At 39.4% G+C, this 25,676-nt stretch overlaps 1 protein-coding gene and 1 pseudogene across 2 annotated transcripts in view; one reads left to right on the top strand and one right to left on the bottom strand.

The window, feature by feature from the left end:
• JMJD1C (jumonji domain containing 1C) overlaps window positions 1-25,676 on the top strand; it is a 303,947-nt gene that overhangs the window by 29,224 nt on the left and 249,047 nt on the right. The window contains exon 1 of one of the 2 annotated variants that reach the window (XM_010857400.1): window positions 21,932-23,089. The exons of the other annotated variant lie outside the window; for it this stretch is intronic. Coding sequence (XP_010855702.1) covers window positions 22,922-23,089 — 168 coding nt within the window. The 5' untranslated portion in view covers window positions 21,932-22,921. Of the gene's footprint in view, window positions 1-21,931; window positions 23,090-25,676 lie in introns of those variants that run through there. 2 annotated transcript variants of the gene reach the window in all.
• On the bottom strand, window positions 10,227-10,811 carry LOC105001248 (annotated as a pseudogene).

A 25,676-nucleotide genomic window follows, 5' to 3' on the forward strand; every position in this document is an offset into this window, starting at 1 on the left:
CCCCCCCCCCCCCCCCTCAAAGAAGTGACTGAACTATTAAAAGAAAAATTTGGGGGAAAAGAGGAGCAGTAATAGTAAAACAGATGAGAAAGGTAATAGAAAAAATGGACATGGAGAAGTTAAGGAAAGGAGTAATTCCAACTTTCTCTACCTAGGGACTCAGTTCCCTGCTAACACATCCACCCTCAGCTCTCACCACTTCATTTCCTCTCTGTCCCCAAATACCCCAGTGCCATTAAGTGTTCTGAGCTTCAGTCATACTGCACTGAATTTCTCTCACGTTTTCAAATGTGACAAGTTCTCCCAAGCTTTCCATTTTTTATATTTACTTGAAGCCACTGGTACTATTTGGCTTCACAAGTGAGTCAGTGGTAAAGAATTCGCCTTCCAGTGCAGCAGACACAAGTTCCATTCCTGGGTTGGGAAAATCCTCTGGAGAAGGAAATGGCAACCTGCTGCAGTACTCTTGCCTGGAAAATTCCATGGACAGAGGAGCCTGGCAAGCTACAGTCCATGGGGCCACAGAGAGTCAGACATGTTGGAGCGCGTGCGTGCACACACACACACACACAGGACTTAATACTCTGTTGAATAGAAGTGGTGAGAGGGTATCTTTGTCTTATTGCAGATTTTGGTGGGAAGGCTTTCAGCTTCTTACTGTTGAGTATTATGTTGACTGTGGGTTTGTCGTGAATAGCTTTTATTATGTTGAGACATGTTCCTTCTACACCCACTTTGGTAAGAGTTTTTCTCATGAATGGATGTTGAATTTATCAACTGCTTTTTCTACATCTATTGTGATGATCAAGTGGCTTTTATCTTTTCTTTTGTTGATGTGGTGTATCACATTAATTAATTTGTGTATGTTGAATCAGCCTTGTGACCCTGGAATGAATCCAGCTTGGTCACGGTATCTAATCTTTTTTATGTGTTGTTAGATTTGGTGTGCTAATATTTTGTTGAAGATTTTTGCATCTATATTCATCAAAGATATTGGCCTGTAATTTTCTTATTTGATAGTGTCTTTGGTTTTTATTTGAAGGTGATGGAGGCTTCCTAGAATGCCTTTGGTGGCTTCATAGAATGTGTTCTCTCTTCAATCGTTAGAAAGAGTTTGGAAAGTATCAGTATAAGTTCTTTGTATATATTGTAGAATTCCTCTGGGAAGCATTTTAAACTGTTCCAGAAACACTCACTCACTCTGGCGTTCTAGAGGGAGTTAATTATACTGCTTGATAACACTTGCCGTGTTATGCTTATTACATGTATCATGTACATTTCTGCTTTTCTTTTTAGTTATGTGAGGTATAGATACCCTGTGATTTGGAATCACAGGATGATTTTTAACTGTCAGAGGGTAATTGTAGGGAAGCAGCTTTTCTCACCTATGACTTTCTCTATTGCTTGAGTGCATTTTAAAAAGCAGAGACATTTCTTTGCTGACAAAGGTCTGTATAGTCAAGCTATGGTTTTTCCAGTTGTCACGTATGGATGTGAAAGTTGGACCGTAAAGAAAGCTGAGCACCGAAGAATTGATGCTTTTGAACTGTGGTGTTGGAGAAGACTCTTGACAGTCCCTTGGACTGCAAGGAGATCCAACCAGTCCATCCTAAAGGAGATCAGTCCTAAATATTCATTGGTAAGACTGGTGCTGAAGCTGAGACTCCAATACTTTGGCCACCTGATATGAAGAATTGACTGATTAGAAAGACCCTGATGCTGGGAAAGATTGAGGGCTGGAGGAGAAGGGGATGACAGAGGATGAGATGGTTGGATGGCATCACTGACTTGATAGACACGAGTTTGAGCAAGCTCTGGGAGATTGTGATGGATAGGGAAGCCTGGCGTGCTACAGTCCATGGGGTTGCAGAGAGTAGGACATGACTGAGCGACTGAACTGATTTTTTTTATTATGTTGCCTTTATAATTAATTCTTCAATCTACAGTATACCTAGAGTATTCATGTGGATTCTGTATGTACTGTCTGCCTTTTGTAGCCACAGGTTCTGCATCCATGGATTCAACCAACCTAGGATCAAAAATACTCAGGAAAAAAAATTCCAGAAAGTTCCCCAAAGCAAAATTTGAATATGCTTCAGTGGCAACTGTTTTTATAGCATTTGCATTGTATTAGGCGTTATAAGTAATCTAGACATGACTTAAAGTATATTCGAGGATGCATATAGGTTATATTCAAATATGATGACACTTTCTATGAGGGATTTGACTTGAGTATTTTTGGAGTTTGGTATCTGTGGGGTTCTGGAATCAGTCCTCTATGGAAAAAGGGGTGGCTGTATACCCATGCTTTATACCAAAGATAGGCAAAAAGTTCTGAAGAAGTCTTTAGGGGAGTGAGGAGGAATGTCGTTCTGAATTTTAAAAAAATTCTAAGGCACCTTTCCTGCAAAGTTTTACTTCGGTTTTCTTGTTGTTCCCTGCACTGCTGTCATTGTTCAAATCGTCAGTTTGTGAAAGTGGCCTTGTTTTTGTTAAAATTACTCCGTACATTTTTTCAGTGTTAATAGTTCACAGTACTTCAGGAAACTGTTAGCATTCAGGAGTGGGTCCAAAGAATTCTGAATGTACTAGCACTATGTTTATTTCTATAGAGTTGAGCAAGATAACACAACTTAGAAGTTAGTGCGAAAGACAAAAAGAAATTGATAATAAAAATAGATAGCATAGCTTTGGAAGGTGCTAGATCACCAGTTCATTTTCTGAGAAATTGTTAATGGAAAGAATCAAGAATTTATATTGTTTTTCCTGTGTAAACTGAGTTTCATGGTAACCACATAGTTATTTAAGGAAACTCCTTATTAGAATTCCAGATAATAAATGCAAATGGAATAAAATGATAGTATTAGCATATCACCTTTGGACAACCCCTAAATAAATAATGGAGAATGGTCACTGGGTAAATGAGGCTGGCAACACTTGAGTATAATAATCAATTTGAATATCACTTTATAGGTGGGACAACCAGATTTTATGTGTGTTCTAATGTGATATGTTAGGCAAGTGCATGTATCACCTATAGTGTTCTTGCCAAATATTTGAAAATGAATCACGTCTCTAGATATCACCACAGTTTACAGGAAATATGGGGAAATGGCTGCTGCTGCTGCTAAGTCGCTTCAGTCGTGTCCGACTCTGTGTTACCCCATAGATGGCAGCCCACCAGGCTCCCCCGTCCTGAAGAACACTAGAGGCAAGAACATTGGAGTGGGTTGCCATTTCCTCCTCCAATGCATGAAAGTGAAAAGTGAAAGTGAAGTCGCTCAGTCGTGTCTGATTCTTCGCGACCCCATGGACTGCAGCCCACCAGGCTCCTCCATCCATGGGATTTTCCAGGCAAGAGTACTGGAGTGGGGCGCCATTGCCTGCTCTGTGGGGAAATGGAGGAATACTTTAATGCCATAAGGAAATAGTCACCTAAGTTTAGAATATGAGAAATTCTACAGGACAAATGTCTTGTTACAGATTAAATGAGATTTGAAGAAATGTATCAGTCAGTTACAGTGTGTGGTTCTTGTTTCTTTCCTGGTTTAGACAAACAAGTAGTTAGCAAAAGTTCTACTTGAAAGAGGATTGAAATTTGAACCTGAACTATGTATTAGATAATACTGAGAAATTATTGCTAATTTTGTCAGATGAGTTAATGGAAATATAGTGTCAGACTTTAAAGAAAAGTCTTTAACTGATGGTGATATATTCTTTACTATGTATAGGTGAAAAGATACGGTATCTGCGATTTGCTCTAAAGTCCTCCAAGCCCCTCCACCCCCAAAGAAAAAGAAATGGGAGGAAAGAGATATGCAGTATTGTTAACTTGCATGACCATTCATTCTACAGTTATCTCCTTACTTATATGTCCGGAAATTTTCAGAACCAAAGGTTGAAAAGAATTAACCTAAAATTTGTGTAGCATAAAGATTTCTAGCAGCCAACATAGAAAACTAGGTCAGTAACATAATTAATAGCACCTCTTAGAGAAGGAAATTGCAACCCACTCCAGTATTCTTGTCTGGAGAATCCCATGGACAGAGGAGCCTGGCAGGCTACAGTCCATGGGGTCGCAAGAATCTGATACGACTTAGCAACTAAACCACCACCACCATACAGTAAAAAGGGCTTCCCTGGTGGCTCAGTTGGTAAAGAATCTGCCTGCAGTGTAGGAGACTCAGGTTCAATCCCTCGGTCAGGAAGATCTCCTGGAAAAGGAAATGGCAGCCCACTCCAGTATTCTTGCCTGGGAATTCCCACGGACAAGGCAGCCTGGCAGGCTACTGTCCATGAGGTCATAAGGAGTCAGACACGACTTAGTGACCAAACCACCGCCACCATACAGTAAAAACAGAGCAACTGCTGGGAAAAAGCACAACTCTTCCTAATATTTATTAAGAACACAAATTTTTCCTTGACAGTGTTCTTGAGGACACTATGTAATGTAGTGTGAAAAGCATTTTAAACCACATCACTTCAAGAAATGAAATCAGTTTTTTATAGCATTCCACAAAATGGCCAGTGGAATCCCATCCATGATTAATTCCAGTGAAATCAGCTTTATGGGGAGCCAATATGATAAATTCTAAGAACCTCACTCCCCAGTAGAATTCATTAGAGATCTTCCCATCTTGATCCTTCCTCCCCTCCATTTCTGTAATGACTTCTTCCTCTAACCTTCTGTTGCAGATTAGTTAGTATAACAGATAAAAGAGAAATTTCCTTATAGCTGTTACTGTTGGCCAAAAGAATTTGACTGAATTCTGTTTTCTATGGTTTGTTTCCAAAATAAGTATTTCTTAAAATGTCAAAATGTCTTAAATGTTTAAAATACCATAGTCATCTATTTCCTTAGAGATTTTGATAATAACCCCCATCTCCCAAGTTTTAGAGTAACTAATGGATTATATGAAGCATCTGCAGGTAGTTCTCCATAAAAACACTGTTTTGTGTGAAAGCTTCCCCAAGTATTGAGCAGCAGTGAATTGAGATTTTATTTGCTGACAACTCACTGAAATATAGATCCTCTGTGTTATGGATTAAATCTGAACCATTGTGCAGTGAAGCTTGTGTTAAGGTTCACATTCTTTTGTGAAAATTGATGCTTAACAAGAATAGGACATTTCCTCTAGTTCAAGATGAGCCATGGTTAAAGCCAAGATTCTTCAGAAAAGAATTTTAATTACTGGATTGCTTTTCTGTTAGTGTGTGTTGCTTGCTCAGTAGTGTCTAACTCTCTTAATTCCATGGACTGTAGCCTTTTGGACTCTGTCCATGGAATTCTCCAGGCAAGAAAACTGGTGTGGGTAGCTATTCCCTTCTCCAGGGGATCTTCCAGACCCAGGGATTGAACCTGGGTCTCCAGAGAAGCCCACTTTTCTATTGCTGTATAATAAATTGCCACAGCTGCTTAAAATGACAGATACATTATCACCAGTTTCCATGATCAGGAGTCTGGATAAAGTTTAAGCCGAGTTCTCTGCTCAGGGACTGACGAGGCTGCAAATCAGAAGGGTTGACTTGGGCTAAGATATCATTGAGGCTCTGGATGTTCTTCCAAGTCCACGTGTTCATTGGCTGAATTCATTTCCTTCCACCTGTAGAACACAGGTCTGGACCCTCTTTTAAAGGGCTTACCTTATCAGGTAGGCCAACCTGGGGAAAATCTCTCTTTTGATTAAAGCCACCAATTAGGGACCTTAATTACATCTGCAAAGTATTTTCACCTTTGCCATTTACAACAACATAATTGTGGGAGTGATATTCCGTCACCTTTGCTATATTTCATTGGTTAAAAATAAGTTGCGAGTTCTACCCACACTCAGGGGAGAGATGATTGTACACGAACATGAGTCATTGAGGGTCATAGTAGAATTTTGCCTACCAGTATTACACTGTCACCTACAATAAAAAATTTAAGAAGCTTATTTACTATTACGCAGACAATATGAATAGAGCTTGAAGCACAACAGTATAGTCACCCATAATCCTGCCAGCCAATGAGTCAACATGTTTCCCTTTGGCTGTGTGCAGACATTAATTTTATAAGGAACTTATAGAGCAGAGAAATAATTTTCTCTTGCTTTCCATTTAGGAAAAATATTTATTATTTACATAATATTTATTATCTGCCACTTTTAAAGAATGGAATTGTCTTAGGTGACTGTAGTACTGATTGTCTCAGGTTAATCAAGGTACAATTCACAAACAGTGAAAAATCATTGTTCTCTGTGTATAGTTCTAGGAATTTTGGTAAGCACTTGTATATGTGTAACCACATCACAATAAAGATGAAAAATGTTATCTTGTGCCATTAATAAGACCAGCCTTCCCCCCACATCCTAGACCTTGACAATTACTGGTCTGTTTCCTGTCCCTGTAGTTTTGCATTTTCAAGAACGTTGTATAAATGGACTCCTACACTTCAGAGCCTTTTGGGTTTGGTTGTTTTCCATAAGTATAATGCATCTGAGGTTGTATAGTAAAGGAATAGCGTTCCTGAGGCATAATAAAAATACATGTTTTGTCTTTGTCCCTGGTTCCTGGTCTAGAATTCCTAAAAACTCCTGAAATGAACATATTCATAATATGCTTTTTTTAACCATGCCTGACTTTATGCACTCTTGGGCCCCTGATAGCTTCAGGTTGGGGGCTGGTTGTCAGAGTAACCAACAATGTGATTAGAGGTTAGAACTTTGACTTCATCCCTGGACCTCCAAGGATTGGGGAGAGGGTTTGGAGTTTGAGTTCAGTTATGAGTGGCCCATGATTTCATTAATCACTTCTACTAGTTAATAGTACAGCCTACATAAAGACCTTTAAACTGTGCGGTTCAGAGGGCATCAGATTTGAGAAACCTGTTCACTTGCTAATAGGGCGGCACACTCAGACTGTGGGGACGGAAGCTCCTGTGCTCAGGACCCGCTGGACCTTGTCCTCTGTGCCTTTTTACCTGACTAATTGCTTGTATCCTTTATAATAAACTGGTAAGTAAGTATTGTTTTCTCTGCAATTTTGTGACCCCTTCTAACAATTTAATGCACCTGAATGGGGGTAGAGTTTATGGGAGCCCCCTTGACCTTGTAGCCAAGCTGAACAGAAATATGGGTAACCTGGGGACCCAAAACTTGGAACTGGCATTTGAAGTGAGGCCTCTTGGGAGACTGAGCCGCAAAGCCTGGGGGAGTCTAATGCTGACTTGAGTAGTTAATGTCAGAACTGAAATGAATTCTAGGACACCTAATTGGTATCTGGGGAGTTGGAGAATTAGTTGGTGTGAGGAAAAAAACTTACAGATTTGATGTCAGAAGTATTTTGAGTAAAAATAGCTCACTTGTACCCAAAGCTGCCTAGGGGTTGACCTTGGCCAGCTCCTGGGAGGTAACCTTTAAGCCCTGGAATGTCCGCTTAATAAGGGTGTCTTTGTTTACTGGGGGGCCTTTGACCACCGTAGGTTGCTTATCCTGACAGTGTGGCTGTGTGTGGTATCAGCTTGACCTGTAGAGGAGCTGGAGACTAAAGTTAGCCATGCAGATAGTTAGCCCTACCTATGTGTCAGACCTCAGATAAAAATGCTAGACATTGAACCTCAGGTGAACTTACCTGATTGCTTGTATTCATACATATTATTATAAGCTCTTGGGAGAAATAAGCGCTGTGAACCCAACTCCACTGGGTGGGGACAGCTGAAAGCTTGGTGTCTCCTGGACTCTGCCTTATGCCCCTCTTGGCTTTAATGATTTTAATTTGTATCCGTTTGCTGTATTAAACTATGACCCTGAGTTAAATGTCTTGTTTGAGTTTTATAACTCTCAGTTCAGTTCAGATCAGTTGCTCGGTCACATCCAACTCTTTGCGACCCCATGGACTACAGCACGCCAGGCCTCCCTGTCCATCACCGACTCCCAGAGTTTACTCAAACTCATCTCCATTGAGTCGGTGATACCATCGAACCATCTCATCCTCTGTCGTCCCCTTCTCCTCCCGCTTCAATCTTGCCCAGCATCAGGGTCTTTTCCAGTGAGTCAGTTCTTCTCATCAGGTGGCCAATGTATTGGCGTTTCAGCTTTAGCATCAGTCCTTCCAATGAATATTCAGGACTGATTTCCTTTAGGATGGACTGGTTGGATCTCCTTGCAGTCCAAGGGACTCTCAAGAGTCTTCTCCAACACCATAGTTCAAAAGCATCAATTCTTCAGCACTCAGCTTTCTTTATAGTCCAACTCTAATATTCATACATGACCACTGGAAAAAACATAGCTTTCACCAGACGGACCTTTGTTGGCAAAGTAATGTCTCTGCTTTTTAATATTCTGTCTACGTAGGTTGGTCATAACTTTTCTTCCAAGGACCAAGTGTCTTTTAATTTCATGGCTGCAGTCACCATCTGCAATGATTTTGGAGCCCTCAAAAATAGTCTGTCACTATTTCCACTGTTTCCCCATCTATTTGCCATGAAGTGATGGGACCAGATGCCACGATCTTAATTTTCTGAATGTTGAGGTTAAGCCAGCTTTTTTTCACTCTCCTTTTTCACTTTCATCAAGAGGCTTTTTAGTTCTTCTTTGCTTTCTGCCATAACAGTGGTGTCATCTGCATATCTGAGATTATTCATATCTCTCCCAGCAACCTTGATTCCAGCTTGTGCTTCATCCAGTCCGGCATTTCTCATGATGTACTCTGCATATAAGTTAAATAAGCAGGGTGACAATATATAGCCTTGATGTACTCCTTTCCTGATTTAGAACCAGACTGTTCCATGTCTACTCCTGACTGTTGTTTCTTGACCTGCGTATAGATTTCTCAGGAGGCAGGTCAGGTGGTCTGGTATTCCCATCTCTTGAAGAATTTTCCATGGTTTGTTGTGATCCACAGAGTCAAAGGTTTTGGCGTAGTCAATAAAGCAGAAGCAGATGTTTTTCTGGAACTCTCTTGCTTTTTCGATGATCCAAAGGATGTTGGCAGTTTGATCTTTGATTCTTCGACCTTTTCTAAATCCAGCGTGAACGTCTGGAAGTTCACGGTTCACCTACTGTTGAAGCCTGGCTTGGAGAATTTTGAGCATTACTTTCCTAGCCTGTGATATGAGTGAAACTGTGCCATCATTTGAGCATTCTTTGGCATTGCCTTTCTTTGGGATTGGAATGAAAACTGACCTTTTCCAGTCCTGTGGTCACTGCTGAGTTTTCCAAATTTGCTGGCATATTGAGTGCAGCACTTTCACAGCATCATCTTTCAGGATTTGAAGTAGCTCAGCTGGATTTCCATCATCTCCACTAGCTTTGTTTGTACTGATGCTTCCTAAAGCACACTTGATTTCACATTCCAGGATGTCTGACTCTATGTGAGTGGTCACACCATCATTATTATCTGGGTCATGAAGATCTTTTTTGTACAGTTCTTCTGTGTATTCTTGCCACCTCTTCTTAATATTTTCTGCTTCTGTTAGATCCATACCATTTCTGTTGTTTATTGTGCCCAGCTTTGCATGAAATGTTCCCTTGGTATCTATTTTTCTTTAGGAGATCGCTAGTCTTTCCCATTCTATTGTTTTCCTCTATTTCTTTGCACTGATCATTGAGGAAGGCTTTCTTAGCTCTCCTTTCTATTCTTTGGAACTCTGCATTCAAATGGGTATATCTTTCCTTTTGTCCTTTGCCTTTCCCTGCTTCCCTGATAGCTCAACTGGTAAAGAATCCGCCTGCAATACGGGAGACCTGGGTTCGATCCCTGGGCTGGGACGATCCCCTGGAGAAGGGAAAGGCTACCCACTCCAGTATTCTGGCCTGGAGAATTACATGGACTGTGTAGTCTACAGGGTTGTAAAGAGTCGGACATGACTGAGAGACTTTGACTTCACTCACTCTGTTCTTTTCATAGCTGTTTGTAAGGCCTCCTCAGACAACCGTTTTGCTTTTTTGCATTTCTTTTTCTTGATCACTGCCTCTTGTACAGTGTCACGAACCTCTGTCCATAGTTTTTCAGGCACTCTATCAGATCTGATCCCTTGAATCTCTTTGTCACTTCCTCTGTATAGTCGTAAGGGATTTGATTTAGGTCATACTTCAGTGGTCTAGTGGCTTTCCCTACTTTCTTCAATTTAAGTCTGAATTTGGCAGTAGGAGTTCATGATCTGAGCCACAGTCAGCTCCTGGTCTTGTTTTTACTGACTGTATAGAGCTTCTCCATCTTTGGCTGTAAAGAATATAATCAATCTGATTTCAGTATTGACCATCTGGTGATGTCCATGTGCAGAGTCTTCTTTGTTTTTTCTTTTGGTTATCAAATAATCCTTTATTTTTCGGTTTCCTTTGCCATTCTTACCTAACTAGGCACTTCACCGCACCACTGTTGATGTCGTCTATGATGTCATGAGGGTGGCGGCCATCAGCATTGCAGCCTACAGACTGGGAGGTCCCCAGGATCTCTTTAATGGTTCCAGAAAGTTCTCTAGCTAGAGACCCATGCCGCATCTGCCAGGCAGTGTTGAGAATCTCATCAAAAGTGATGTTTCCACTGTGCTTAATGTTTTTCTGCTTCTTTCTGTCTCTTGGTGGTTCCCTGAGGGCTTTGATGATCAGGGCAGAGGCAGAAGGTAACCCGTAAGTCTAGGCCTGTCTGTTCTGAACGGTCAGTTTCACTGTAATCCTCAGACCCTTCCAATCACCAGTTGCCTTGGTGGTGTCATCACCGACCTTTTTTAGAGACAGACCCAGGGGGCCCATCTTGGGGGCCAGGGCAGACGTGGCACTGACTTCCCCACCGGTGCACTTCAGGTAGGTGACTTTGATCTCCTTGGGGTCGAGTTAATTGGTTGTCAAAGGTAAAAAAGTAGTTCAATGGAGAAAGGACATTATTCCTCCCAGCTACTATTGGATGAAAGTTCTAATTGCTCCTCATCTTCCTCAATATTTGGTATTGTCAGTTTTCATTTTCTTTTAATTTTAACCATCTTAATAGATGTGTAATAGTATGTCTTTATAGTTTTTATTTACATTTCCCTAAAACTAGTGATATTGGGTGTCTTCATGTACTTATTTGCCAGTTGTATTATTATTATTTGTATTATTATTATTTGTATATCTTACTTGATAAAGTGTCTCTTCAAATTTTTTGCTCAGTAAGTTTTGTTTTTTAATTAAATTTTGAGAGTTCTCTAAATTTTCTGGATACCAATCATTTATCAGATGTGTGGCTTGTAGATAATTTCCCCTAGTCTATGACCTTAGGAATTTTTTATTTCACTAATGTTTAATTTTGAATCTTATGGATTTTAAGAAATCTTAGCCTAAATCAGTGTGAAAATTGTTTTTTTCTTAAAGATTTTTAGCTTTTCAGATATTTTAGGTTTATAGTTCATTTTGAATTAATTTTATTAATTTTAATATATGGTGTGATGGATGAACTTTTTTTTTTTTTTAGTATGAACGTCTAATTATTCTAACCCTGTTTGTTAAAGGGATTGTCCTTTCTCCAAACTACTTTTTTACCTTTGACAACCAATTAACTATGTACATATGAGTCTGTTTTTGGACTCTCCATTTTGTTCAGTTAATTTGTTTACTCTTTTGCTCATGTCATGCTGAGTTTATTAATGGAGTTTTATAGAATAGTCCTGAGGTAAGATACTTTGACTCTTATTTTTTCCTTTCAAAACTGTTTTGAAAAAAAAATTGCTTTGGTGGTTCTAATTCCTTACCTTATTGATTTTACTATCAACTCATTGATTCTCAAAATCAAAATACTTGGTGATATTTTCATTGTGATTACTTTGAATTTACAGATCAACTTGGGGAGAATTGAGTCTTCTAATAAATGTGCATGGTATATCATTTCACTTATTGAGGTCTTCTTTCATTCATCAATACTTTGTAGTTTTCAGCATGAAGAGGTTGTACCTATTTTATTACATTTATATGCGTTTTAATCTTTTTAGGTGTTATTCTAAATAGTACTGGTAGACAATCATGCCATTTGCAAACAGAGGCAGGGTTATTTCTTCCCTTTCAATCTGTATGCCTTTTATTTCTTTTTTTCTTGTCTTATTATACTTTCTAGGTCTTTAAGTATGTTGTATTGAATAGGAGTGGTGACAGCAGATTTCCTTTCCTTTTTCTGACTCTTTGGAAGAAACCAGGTAGTCTTTTACTCTTAAATATGATGTTAGCAATAATTTTATAGTAGATGCATTTTATCAGGTTGTGTAAGTACCCTTCTACCTCTGATTGGCTGAGAAGTTTTTCAGGAAGGAGAGTTGGGTTTTCTCAAATGCATGTTTTTTGCATTTGTTGATGCTATCATATTTTTCTTCTTTAGTCTGTTGACTGGTGAATTATGCTGATTGATCTAATGCTGAGTCAAGTTGCATTCTTGGGATAAACCTGTATTTATCTCTGGTTGTGGTGTGTTATCCTTTTTATTAGTTACTGAATTTGATTAGCTAATATTTTGTTGAGGATTTTTGCATATATGAGGGATAGTGAGTTTTCTTTTCTTGTAATTTCTTTGTCAGATTTCGGTTTGCAGGACCTTATGTTCATAAAATGAATTTGAAACTTTCCCTCCTATTTGTGTAGATTTTTTTCTCCCACTCTTTTTTTTTAATTCCTGGTTAGTTTTAACATTGGTAATTTCTTGTGACCTATCTTCAAGGTTATTGATTCTTTTCTCAGCTCTGTTAAGTCTGAACCTACCAAAGACTTTAAAATTATTTTTAGTGCAGTTCTTGTTTTGAGCATTTCAGTTTGACTCTTAGCATTTCTGTTCAACTCTTGTACTTTCTGTCTCTGACTTGCCATCTATTATGCATATTGTTTTTCTGCTCCATTTGAGCCTTTGTCATTATTCATAATTATTTTTAATTCCTTGGCTGATAGTTCCAACATATGACTTACATGATTTGCTTGCTCTTCAGATTTTGTGTAATGTGGAATTTTTTTCGAAGGAGGGTAAGAAATTACTTTATTTAAAGGAATAGTACAAATGAAAGAACTTGGATGGATGGATTTGTATAAATTATAAAAAAGGTAATGATAACCCAGCATGCATGCATTACCTTGGTGACCAAGGAAACCACCCCCATGGCTAGGCCTACACTTTTTGAACAAATGCCGGCTATCATTTGCATGATGATAGAGACTGAAGTATATAGTATTTATGCCAAGAAGTAGGCAAGACTCTTGTTCTGTTACATTGTTAGTATGGGGAGTTGAATCAGTCTTGTCTGAAGTTGATGATTTATGGGGTTTTTTTGTTGCTTTGGTTACCTTCAGTGTATTGTCAACTGTAAATACTTTTGTCATCACTTCATCCTTAAGGTGAGAGTTGATTTGCTGAAAAGTTTAACTCAATGTTTTTACTCCACCTTCATCCTTAAGCCTTACTGGTACATCTGAGAGTCAGAGAGGTTCTCTCTGTACTCTTCGGTTCCTCTCTCTAGTAGAGTGGTGGTTCCTCTCTGTTATTACGTGTGCCTGGGAGCTTGTTTGCCTTGTGGTAGGCTTGAGGCCCTGGGAACTATTCAGCCTTGTGGTGGTGGGCAACAGAACTTATTTTTCATCCTAGACCAATGTTAGTTTTAGACAGGCTCTGTGTTTTTCTCTTCTCAGTAATCCTGCTTTTCCCCTGAGTTGTTTGGGGCCAGGATGATTTCCTTTCCTTCCCTCAGGGGTAGATGCGACCTTCTAATTTGAGGGAATTATAAAAGTTTGAATCATAAAAACACCAGAAGAAAGTACTGAAGAATACTTACGTATTTTCTAAGGATGGCTTAAGGTTGAAACAAAGATTTTGGCTTATTTGTATAAACATTTTGAACTAGTGAATATCAAAAAGTGCAAGTGGGGAAAGAAAGATCCATGCACATTTAGCTGTAAAAGTAAATGAAACTTTTACATTTGTAAAAGTAAATGATTTTCAGATAATTTTTGTAATTAGAATAATTGAAAAATGGATTTTTAGCTATTATAAACAAAGAAGAATATAAAGGCATGCAAAGTAAAGTTTTCTTTGTATATATATTTTATATTTTTTCAAATATAAAGGTTATTTGTAATGCAGAATGTCTCAAAAATTTCTCCATTTGAAGTTAGTTCTGCTAGATTATTTTAATATGATAGTTTTAAGGGCAAATTTGGAGAGAAGAGGAAGCATTTCTACAAGGGTTTAAAACTGTTTATTTGGGAAATTCTTTAGTCTGTATTATTAGTTTGCATGTATTAATGATTAATATGTGTGTCTTCTGTGAGATCTTTGAGAGAGAAACTTTCAGGCTAAACACATTTGTTTTCCTAAGCAAGATTATTGCATTCTATCAATCCTTTAAGGGCTTCCCAGATTGCACTAGTGGTAAAGAACCCATCTGCCAATGCAGAAAACAAAAGAGACGCACGTTCAGTCCCTGGGTTGGGAAGATCTCTTGGAGAACAAAATGGCAACCCACTCCAGGATTCTTGGCTGGAGAATCACACGGACAGAGGAGCCTGGCAGGCTACAGTCGATAGGGTTGCAAAGAGTCAGACGTGACTGAAGCAACTTAGCACATTGGTCCTTTAATATTTGTCAGTTCTGAACCTACCATGTATCAGGAGAGTGTACTTGGCTGCTTACTGGATTATTCAGAAGCCTTAGAAGCAAATTCTTAGAAACTTAGTTGATGATGTTAGCCTCTTCTTTTTCTGTACAGTTCCTAGAAAAGCAGAGGGGTTTGCCCCAAGTAGTTAGCAATAGTACAGTAGTTAGCAATAGTAGTAACATAGACTCCTGGGCATTTGCTCCTTCATTACACTACATATGTGACTGCTTCCCTGGTGGCTCAGTGGCAACGAATCCACCTGCCAGTGCAGGAGATGCAGGAGACATGGGTTCAATCCCTGGCTCGAGAAAATCCCCTGGAGTAGGAAATGGCAGCCCACTGCAGTATTCTTGCCTGGAAAATCCCATGGACAGAGGACCCTGGCGGGTTACAGTCCATGGTGTCACAAAGAGTCTGACACAACTGAGCACACATGTGTGTGACTACTAATTTCGTATTTGTACATTTGATGCGCAAAATATCCATTTGTAAATGGCTCTGTGGCATGGGGATTACCTTAGTGTTTGCATACTTTGTGAAAAGTTGGTTAGCTTTCTGAATATTTCTTTTGGCCATTTAATCATCGGTAATATCAAAATGTGCCCTGGAGTAGCAGAATGTTTTGGGGATGTTGATTTGAATTTTAAGTCTGTAGTTAAAGTTTTTTTGAGGTCTCTTTTTTATGTGTGTCAGTTGTGATTTATAAAGAAAATGATCTAGGGGCCCCCAAATACTGAGCTTCTGTGAACATCGGCCTTAGAATTGGAGCACTATTTTATACACTCTTTAATTGAATAAGTAAATTATTTGTAATAGTGAAGCGCACATGGAGGGAGAAGACAATGCTTTCCTTTTTATAGAGTAATTTATTTTTATCGCATGTTTATGTTATGTAGCATTACATATAAATCCCATTATATGTAGTCATGTGGCTTTTTCTAGAATATGCCAAAGAAAGAAATGACTACAAATTTCCCATATTTACTGCTAGGCCTTGTTTGTTTTGGTTTTGTTTCTTTGAAGCCAAATGCCATTAATTTAAGAAATGTGCCTCAAAACTGTGTGTTCTTGATCATAAACTTTCATCTGGGAAGGAACATCAGTGGAATATAGTTAGCATGCTGAGATTTTGAGTCATTATTACTTTTTAGCTTAGGTTTTACTTTGAGTTTTCCTCATTTATAGCTTCAAATCCAAGTGTAGACAGTTTTACGTAACTAAGCTTCATGGATGTGAACAGCCATTCTTTGGGACTTTGATTTCGCTACTGCTTACTTGTGGCTTACTTGTGGCGTAGTGAAGGCTTGTGAGGACAGATACATAACCCTTTAGGAATGTAACCTGCTAAGAAGCTAGTGTCAAGTTGAAGACGCAGAGTACAAACTGCCATCTGGCATATTTAGTGGTAGTTAATAGTGGACACATTTATGAGAGGGGTGATGAACACACAAAACAGTGCTGTGGGATACCCTGGGAGGACTTGCTGTGTGCTCAGTGGCAGCTGTTCATTTATTTTTTTCTTATAGTTTCTCACTCAGCAGATTAGGATATTTTCAGTGCTATTATGTTCATTCTTTCTAAATTAAAAATTATCATTAAAAATCAGATTTAGTCTTATTTTTAATAGAAAAATATTGAAAAGAAGTGGTAGGTCCTGTGCATCCAGAATATAAATTAGAAACTAACAAATGTGGAGGCCCAGTAGAGATTTGTTTTCTCCTTCTTTCGTATCTTCTTACCTTCATTTCTTCTCTCTCCCTCTTGTTCCTTCCACATAGCATCAAGAAGACAAAGTTATATTGGTATGTTCTTAGCATCAAGAGGACAAAGTTATATTGATATGTTGGCTCTGTCAAAGACATTATTTGAGACTGTTCTCTTTGGAATACTAAGAATAGGCTGGTGTTTTGCATATATATTGCTTATAGGATCATTTTGGGATTTGCATTAAATTGGTACTTTAGTAACAGTGTGAGCTTTTCCGGTGGATTCTAACTCTTTTCTCTGTGTCTCTTCTTTAGAAATTATCCCTAGGAACCACCTTGCTTTTCTGGTGAAGCTCAAGTTTTAGGAAGGCTTTGCATTGTACCTCCATGATGAAATGAGATAATGTATGTAAGACATTGTTAGAAAGGTGATGAATAACCCCATAGAAAAAACATGAACTCTTATTTATGAATATGGCCCTCAATTTAGAGACTGTAAGTTCTCTTAGATGGGTTGGATTTATTAATAGAAAAAGGTATATAGTATATACATATATATATATATTTTTTTTGCTATTCGTTAATTCAGTAACATGTAATGAGCATTTAATATGCACAAGTCTTGGATGCTGGGAGTATTGTTATGAACAAGATAAATTGTCCTTGCTTTTATGGAACTTATGGTTTGCCAGGGGAGACAAACATAAAACAACCATTTACACAATAAATGTTATATATACAGTTGTGATGAGTGCTAAGACAAATGGGAAAAGTTTTGAAAATCCATATTTGGTGGTTTGATAATCTTGGGATCAGATGGCTTCCTTGAGGAAGTGACATTTGAGTTACTTTATTATTATTGTAATTGTGATTGAAGAATTCAGTTTAAATAAGTGCTTAAGGAAATACTGAAATTAGCAGTTTGGGGCATTTTTGGTGGTTCAGTAGTTAAGACTCTGCTTCCAGTGCAGAAGGCATGGGTTTCCATCCCTGGTCAGGGAACTAAGCTCCAGCATGTTGCATGATATGGCAAAAAAAAAAAAAAATTAAGATTTACTAATAAACATGGTAACATAATTTTTTTAACATAAATTTATGTTCGATTCTGTTCTTGGTATTCCATTTGCAGAATTCACTTGAAATTGTTGACTTTCTTCATTGGCTTCCACAGTTCTATACTTGTATGAGTCTAAGACTTCATAACCCACTCCAGTCTTAACATTTGACAATAACTAAAAAATTCCAAGTTATAATGGATTTGAAATTTTTTGTTAAAATGCACTAAACTTACCTTGTATGCCGTTCCAGTAATATTTCCTTAAATATTAAACCAACCAAGGCATTTCTGTTGTACATCTTTCTTAGACTGAACTTCTTAAAGGATAGAAGCCCTATCTCCAGAACCTTGCAGGATGTGAGACACATAATAAGTGTAAAATAAGCAAATGTATTATGGATAATCTGGGTTAAATAAGGATGAAATAGTTTGGTAACTGACTCTCCTGTTTCTTTTAACTTACTGTTTAGCATAATACAGGGGCTTGGACTTAACAAAGTCTGGTTTTGAATACCAGTTCCTTAATGTGTAATCTTAGGCAAATAAAGTTCTGTAAACCACATCTTCTTCATCTTAAAATCATTGGACTTCCCTAGTGGTCCAGTGGTTAAGATTCCGTACTTTCACCGCTGGTAGCTGGGGAACTAATATCCCATATGCCTTGAGGTGAGGCTAAAAAAAAAAAAAATGAGCTGAAAAATAAAATGAGATTTCTTGTATAAAGTGCTTGGCACAGTGTCTAACATATCATAACTGTTCCAAAAATGGTGGCTAATATTATTACAAGATACAGATTTTCTTCCTCTTACAATGGGGTAACTTCTAGATGAACCCATCAGAAGTTGAAAATATCCTAAGTTGAAGATGCATTTAAAACACCTGATGTACTGAACATCCTAGCTTAAGTTTACCTACATTCAACATGCTTAGAATACTTTCATAAGCCTGGGCAAAGTCATCTAACACATAGCATATTTTATAATAAGGTGTTGCATATCTCATGTAATTTATTGAATCCTGTACTGAAAGTGGAAAGCAGAATGGTTGTATGAGTATAGAAAGGTTTTAAATGTATATTACCTGTTAACCTTTGTGTTTCTTGCCTGGCTTGGCTAGAAGCTGCAGCTTCCTGCCAAGGCCCAGCATCAGGAGGGAGTGTTGTACTGCTCTTAGCCTGGGAAAAGATTAAAATTCAGAATTCAAAATAAGATTTCTACTGAATACATATTGTTTTCACACTGTCCTAAAGTTAAAAAATCTTAGGTCGAACCATTCTTGAGTTGAGGACCATCTGTGTATGCACTGAACTTTTTTATCTGTTTTACCTATGATGTTTAAAACAGACACATGTAGTGACCCAGGATACTGGTATATGTTAGAGCAGCTAATTGGCCCTTTCTATAATTAAACTGAGTCAAAAAGTAAGAAGTTAATAACTAGTTGGCTGTTTTAAAATGGAACTTGATGAACTATTAATTATTGATAAGTGGGTAATTGTGGTCCATACTGTAATGAAGCCATTATCTTCCTTTATAAGTCAGTTTTTTAAAAATAATAAACCAGTAAATTTTTGTGGCTTTTTAAAAAACCAAATAATCCCACAATGCATTTGGATGTAGGAAATTTGCCTGAATTGATACATATGTGTGTATGGGTATATTATAAACATATTTGGATTTTGGAATGGAAAGAGTAGAAGCTGTAGTCTATATTTCTAAATTTTCAGCTTCTGTAAACTTATTTTAAATACTTCTCTGTCACTGTCTTTGACTATATAATGAAGTTCAGTTCAGTTCAGTCACTCAGTCGTGTCCCACTCTTTGTGACCCCATGAACCACAGCACGCCAGGCCTCCCTGTCCATCACCAATTCCCGGAGTCCACCCAAATCGATGTCCATTGAGTTGGTGATGCCATCCGACCATCTCATCCTCTGTCGTCCCCTTCTCCTTCTGCCCTCAATCTTTGCCAGCATCAGGGTCTTTTCAACTGAGTCAGCTCTTCATATCAGGTGGCCAAAGTATTGGAGTTTCAGCTTCAACATCAGTCCTTCCAAAGAACACCCAGGATTGATATAATGAAGTACTATAACTTATAATTTTAGTACTATTAATATAACTCTTTACATTTACCAATATTGACATTTTCTGACTATCTTTATGAAAGTAAAGGATGTAAGGGCATTTAATTGAACAAATAAATATTTTTATTCCATGTTACACTTTATAAACTTTTGATTATGTTTCCACTTATGATTTGCTGGCAAAAATAATGTAAATACAGTTGAATTTCTTTTTAACAACTTGGGTGTTAGGGATGCTGACCCTCAGTACAGTAGAAGATCTGGAGTATTTTGCATTTGGCCCTTGGTGTCAGAGGTTCTGCATTTGTGGATTCAACTGGGTGGTGTAGTACTATACACCACCTGTGTGTTTTTTCACACACAAGTGAAAAAACCTGTGTGTAAGTCACTCCACAGTTCAGTTTCATTTTGTTCAAGGGTCAGCTGTACTGCCCGAAACAAAGCAAAAGATGCCAGCAACAACAAAATCCATTAAGGCCTTTTTATTTTACATTAAAAAAAATGAATTTCAAGTTTTTCCATAAGCAAAATATCCACAAATTAGTGGTTTATTGTTTTTGTTGTTGTTAAACCCTAGGTACTAATTGTACTCAGACGATTCATAGACTAGTATCTGGAATATGGTTGTAAGTACATAAGATGTTTGGATTTAAAATGTTAATGAAGATATATTATATGACCATCTGAAAAATTTTGTTTCTGCATTTGAAACATTTTGACTTGGATTTGCATGCTTTTCAGAACACTTAAAAGGACAGCATTCTACATGTCTAGGGGGTTCCTCTGAGAAGGCAATGGCACCCTACTCCAGTACTCTTGCCTGGACAATCCCATGAATGGAGGAGCCTGGTAGGCTGCGGTCCATGGGGTCGCTAAGAGTCGGACAGGCCTGAGCGACTTCACTTTCACGCATTGGAGAAGGAAATGGCAACCCACTCCAATATTTTTGCCTGGAGAATCCCAGGGACGCGGGAGCCTGGTGGGCTGCCGTCTATGGGGTTGCACAGAGTCGGACAGGACTGAAATGACTTAGCTGCAGCAGCAGGGGGTTCCTAGGGGTCCATTTACAGGAGTTTGCCTGCAGAATTAAAGTCAGCTGGCACCTTTATGTAAGGTAACCTGACAATCTCTCCTTCTAAAAGTGAGTGATATTTATGTGATAATAGTGTTATTTGCAGCTTTTCTCAAACGACTTTATTTATATTTTCTCACTTGCTCCTAGAATATCACTGAGATTAGGAAGCAGGCAGTTTCAGTTAAGCATCTGTGTCATGCCAAAGATCACAAAGCAAGTCATTGATAATTTGGTATCTGAATGTCAATCTTCTTCTTTTTTCCCCTCTTTCCACATGTTAGATTATTTTCACCAGGTTATTTTACTGGATCCTTAATCCAATTTGAGATTTTAGAAATCTTAGCCTGTAAGGTGATTTGCTAAGTAATATACAGTAGGTACTGAAAGAGTGGACTTGGAAGTTAAAGATTGCATAATAAAATTAAATTTTTCTCTCATCTTGCAAGTATGCATTTCTAGACATGGTTTTCCTTTGTATATTTATTACAGTTCTACATTTGGCCTTTAGATTAGCAGAATTAGACCATGATGATTAAAATCTGGAAAGAACTTTTCCTTTAATTTAGGGTTTCAACCTATTAACAGGGGCCATGTATTTTCCATTTCAAAAACAGCTTAGGTGTTGTAAGAAAGTGGATAAAAGCCTTACGTCTATTTAAAATATTCAGATTTCTAAATTCCTTTATTTTTTTTAATTTAATTTTTTAACTTTACAATATTGTATTGGTTTTGCCATATATCGAAATGAATCCGCCACAGGTAACGTAACTTTTCGTGGAGGTTTAGAAAAATCTTTAAGAAACTGAAATTTAGAATAGATTTTTATTGTGCTAGAATAATTTTGGGAGCTGATGTAATCATTAGTGGCCCTGGAAATAAAACCCACAACTGGAATTTTAAAAATTATCTTTAATAAAAGTATGTCAGATTTCTCACTGACATCGGTATGGATGCTTGATTTAGAACTCAACGGTGAGATCAAAGGAGTTAATTGTTCCAAGTGGGAGATGTGTGCTGGATGGGTTACAGCGTCCTGTTGTGATTGGACGGGAAGTATACATAATTTATTTTCCTGAACTATGATTGGCTAAAACCCTTTTCTTTCCACGATATTTTTCTAACAACTTTGAATCCGGGGCCTTTCCAAACCGTTTTTATTGTCAGACCAACGAGTTTGGGGTATGTACTAGTATTGAAAGTACTCAAGTATATGGAGAAACTGTTCTTGAATTTTAAGAATGTTGACAAAAGCCCTCAACCGAGTGTTTGGCTTTCTTAAAACAAAGCAGTAGCGAGGTGTAAATCTCTGAATAGCCCAAACCGGTATTGAGTGTTAGGGCTTCCCTTGTGGCTCAGCTGGTAAAGAATCCGCCTGCAATGTGGGAAACTTGGGTTCGATCCTTGGGTTGGGAAGATCTTGTGGAGAAGGGAGAGGCTACCCATTCCAGGATTCTGGCCTGGAGAATTCCATTGTATAGCCCATAGGGTCGCAGAGTTGGACACCATTGAATGTGTAGTGAGTGTCGCCCCAAACAGGAAATATGAAAGGATGACAGTGTTTTCTTCATTTTCATTTAAAGACGTGTACTTTGTTTCTGCACTGACTGAGTTCTGTGGGCTTAGTTTTCAGTTGAAAAGTGTTGCTCTGCGTTGCTGCTGGGACTGCGGGACTGCTAATTCAGGCAGAATTCGGGCTAACTCAGACTGCAGGGCGCCATTTGTTCTGGGGGGGAAAAATCACTCTGGAGATGCGGCTGTTAATCTGGAGTTTGTTTTGCGACCCAGAGTGGAACCAGCACACTTCACTTTCACCTCACTCAATCCCCCACCCCAACCCCCCACTTCTCAGGGAGCGACGAGTAGAGAGTTGGACCCCAAACACTACATTTCTGAAGGACTACATTCCCTTCTCCCGCCCCTCCTTTTTTTTTTTTTAAAAATCCAGTCTGGTCCCGCAGCCGCCGCGTCGGGCACTACTTTCCGTCTGCGGTGGTTCCTCCGACCCTCTCCCGCGGCTCCCTCCCCCAGCCCGCGCCGGCGGAAGGAGACGCGCGGCGCGCTCGCAACTACGCTAGTGGATGGGGAGGCGGAGTAGTACTGGCCGCGGCGCGGTGGCGGCAGCGGCCGGAGCTGCATCGGGGTCTCAGACGGCGTGTGGAAATTTGTTAATTTCTTTCTTTCATTTGTGGAACCGTAGCTAGAGGCTGCAGGTCGGAGAGTCCAGGGCAGTGTTGAGGACTGAGTGACTGAGGTCGCTGTGCCCTTCTGGGCAGAGCGTCCGGTGTGCCCCCGAGTCTGCGCTCGCTCGCGGGGCCGCCGCCTTTCCCGGGTCCGCTGTCTTCAGCATGGACAGCCGGTAGGAGCGGAGTTTCGTTGATTCCCTGGCAGCCGAGGAGGCGACGGCTGCTTTGGCAGTGACGGCTATGGCGGTGGAGACGCGGCCGGAGCTGGTGGGGAAGCGGTTCCTTTGCCTGGCGCTCGGCGAAGAGGCGCGGCTGGAGCGCGGGGAGAGCGGACGCTGCTGGCGGGGCTGGCGAGCGGGGGGTATCCGAGCGGTGTCACACAGGGACAGCCGCAATCCCGACCTGGCGGTAAGAGCGCGAACACCCCTCAGTCTCCAGCCCCCGGCCGCACCCCCACTCGTGGTCCCGCCGCCGCACAGTGTGGGGTTACTTCTGGCACCTGGTTCAGCCGGGCCAACTGGCGGTCACGCCCCTCTCCTGCGCTCTTGGGCGGGTTTGCCCACATACCCTGCCGGGGTCGCTACCTCCCCACGAGTAGCTTCTTCCGTGGAGGCGGTGATCAGGCTGGACTTACCGGCGCCCGCCAGGGCCGTTCGGCCACTGTCCGGGTGGGGTTCGGCCGCGGCTTCCCCTGCGGTACCCCGGCGGCCGCGGAGACCTCACGGAAAGGCGGGGCTGCGAGCCCGGCGCCGCGCGTGCAGGTGGGGGTGGGGGCGGGTCGCTCGTGGCGGTGAGGGGCCAGCTTCACCATCGTCTGTTTGCAAAACTCTTAATAGTGCAAAGGGTTTGGAGATTTAAAACTTGAAGGGGAGGGAGGAAAGAAAAGAGGTATTTGGTTTTACAGCCTGTCTTGAGATTCGTACGTATTTTCGAGGCAAAGGCCTTGGCAGTGGCAGGTGTCCTGATTAAACCTTTTTTATACAGTAGATGCTTGGTTTTCTAATCGGAAACGAAGAAAGCGGAAAATTTCGATTTGGATGGTCGTGGAAATTAATATCTCCCTCCCTCCCTCCCTTCTTTCCTTGGGATTTTTTCCCCCCATAGTTTTTGTTGTTGTTAGAAGGGAATAGTTCTTTAAAGTCATCCGTTCCTGGGTTTTATATGACTTTAAGTGAAACGAGATATTGTAAATTAAAACGTGTAACACCCCGCGAAACCTTAAAGTGGCTTTTTCTTTGCTTGCTTTTCCTTACATGTGACACTGCCAATAGTTTCTTTCAGTAGTGTAGGAATGTGCAAGATTCTGTGACGGGATACGCTGTTAGTGTTCCAGTAACATTTTCACTAGGGGACGGGTTGGAGTTAAGGAGCCAAGTACAGGCAGGACATTGATAGGTTTTGAAAGATTGATTTATGAATACATAATCCAGAATTTATTGGTAATACCCTGGGGTATTTTTCACTGAATATTTAAAATTGGGGAACTTTTATCTTTTTGTTATGTGCAGGTTTACAATTCCGAAATTTCTTTAGTATCTATACGTGTACATACCTAATTTTTTTGTTGGAGGTTTTGAGTCTGTTTTCCTTAAGCCCAGTTTCATGAATGTAGTCAGTGATATGGTTTCTTGCTGCCTGTATTAATGTCGGCTTGATATTGCAAAGCATGTTTGCAGAATAGAGGTAATTTTGGAGATTCTGGTTGGTTAGTTTCATTGAAAAAAAAAAAAATCAGCTTTTTTAAAAAAACAACCCAAACATTTCTTAACGGTGCTGCAGAGTGGCAGTTCAGTGTATTTGCGTAAAAAGCGTGTGTTGATTTTATTTTTCTTCCTTTTACTCTGACATGTAATTGTCTTGATTTTATGTGGAAGATAGATTATGGGTTAGCATTTTTAAATGGTTTCAAAACAAACATGAAATGATATTTTGTTTTCCACAAATTTTTAGTTACATGAGAATTGGGAGATACGGTTTTAAGTTATGAGTATCACTGGTGACAGCCAATTTATCAAAGTTAAATTATTAAAAATGTATATGAGAATTTAAATGATATAAAGAGGGGAGTTTTCAAATACTGTTTGAAAAGGCAAGGTTAATTAGGTATTTAAAAATGGAAAGTGTATGTGGATGGAGGAAATCGGCTGGAAAGAGCAGGAAAGAGTTTTCTCAGATGATGGAAATGTTTGCATCTTAATTGTTGATTACATGTGTGCATACATATATTAAAACTCATTGAATTGTGCACTTAATAATTGTGCATTTCATTTGTGAAAATTTTCCCTCAGAAATGTGTTTTGAACTATACTGTAACTGTGTGAACCTTTGACAGTTTTCCTTTAACCGTCTTAAAAAATGTACAGTATAATCTGAGTTTTTAGCCTGGAACCTACAGATTTAGAGTTATTTTCAAACTTTATTGTATTCATATCTCTTTCCATTCATGTTACCTAAGTTAAATGAAACTTGAGACAGTTTAGCATCACCAAAATGTAATTCGGATGGTATATTTTTGTGGCTGCAGAATGAATCAAGGCCAAAGGAGCTTGATCAGTTATATGAAAAATACTATTAAATAGGCCATTTTAATTTTTTGTTATTGCATGTCTATGTAATTTAAAACTTAACAGGGTTGTTAGTAGTCTCAGCTGTGCATGTGTTTATGGCACATGATTTGAGAGGATAATTAGTTTAGGGGATGATTATGATTTAGTCACTAAGTTGTGCCCAACTCTTCTGACTCCATGGACTGTAGACCACCAGGCTCCTCTGTCTGTGGGATTAACCAGGCAAGAATATTGGGGTGGGCTGCCATTTCCTTCAGGAGATCTTCTCGACCCAGGAATTGAAACCAGGTCCCCTGCATTGCAGGCAGGTTCTTTACCAACTGAGCCATAAGAAAAGTCCAATATTTATTCATTTGGCTGCACTGGGTCTTAGTTGTGTCGCTCAGGATCTTTGATCTTTGCTAGGGCCAAAAAAAAAAAAAAAAAAA

The sequence above is a fragment of the Bison bison genome, unplaced genomic scaffold, assembly GCF_000754665.1.
Source record: "Bison bison bison isolate TAMUID 2011002044 unplaced genomic scaffold, Bison_UMD1.0 scf7180017864380, whole genome shotgun sequence".
NCBI lineage: Eukaryota > Metazoa > Chordata > Mammalia > Artiodactyla > Bovidae > Bison > Bison bison.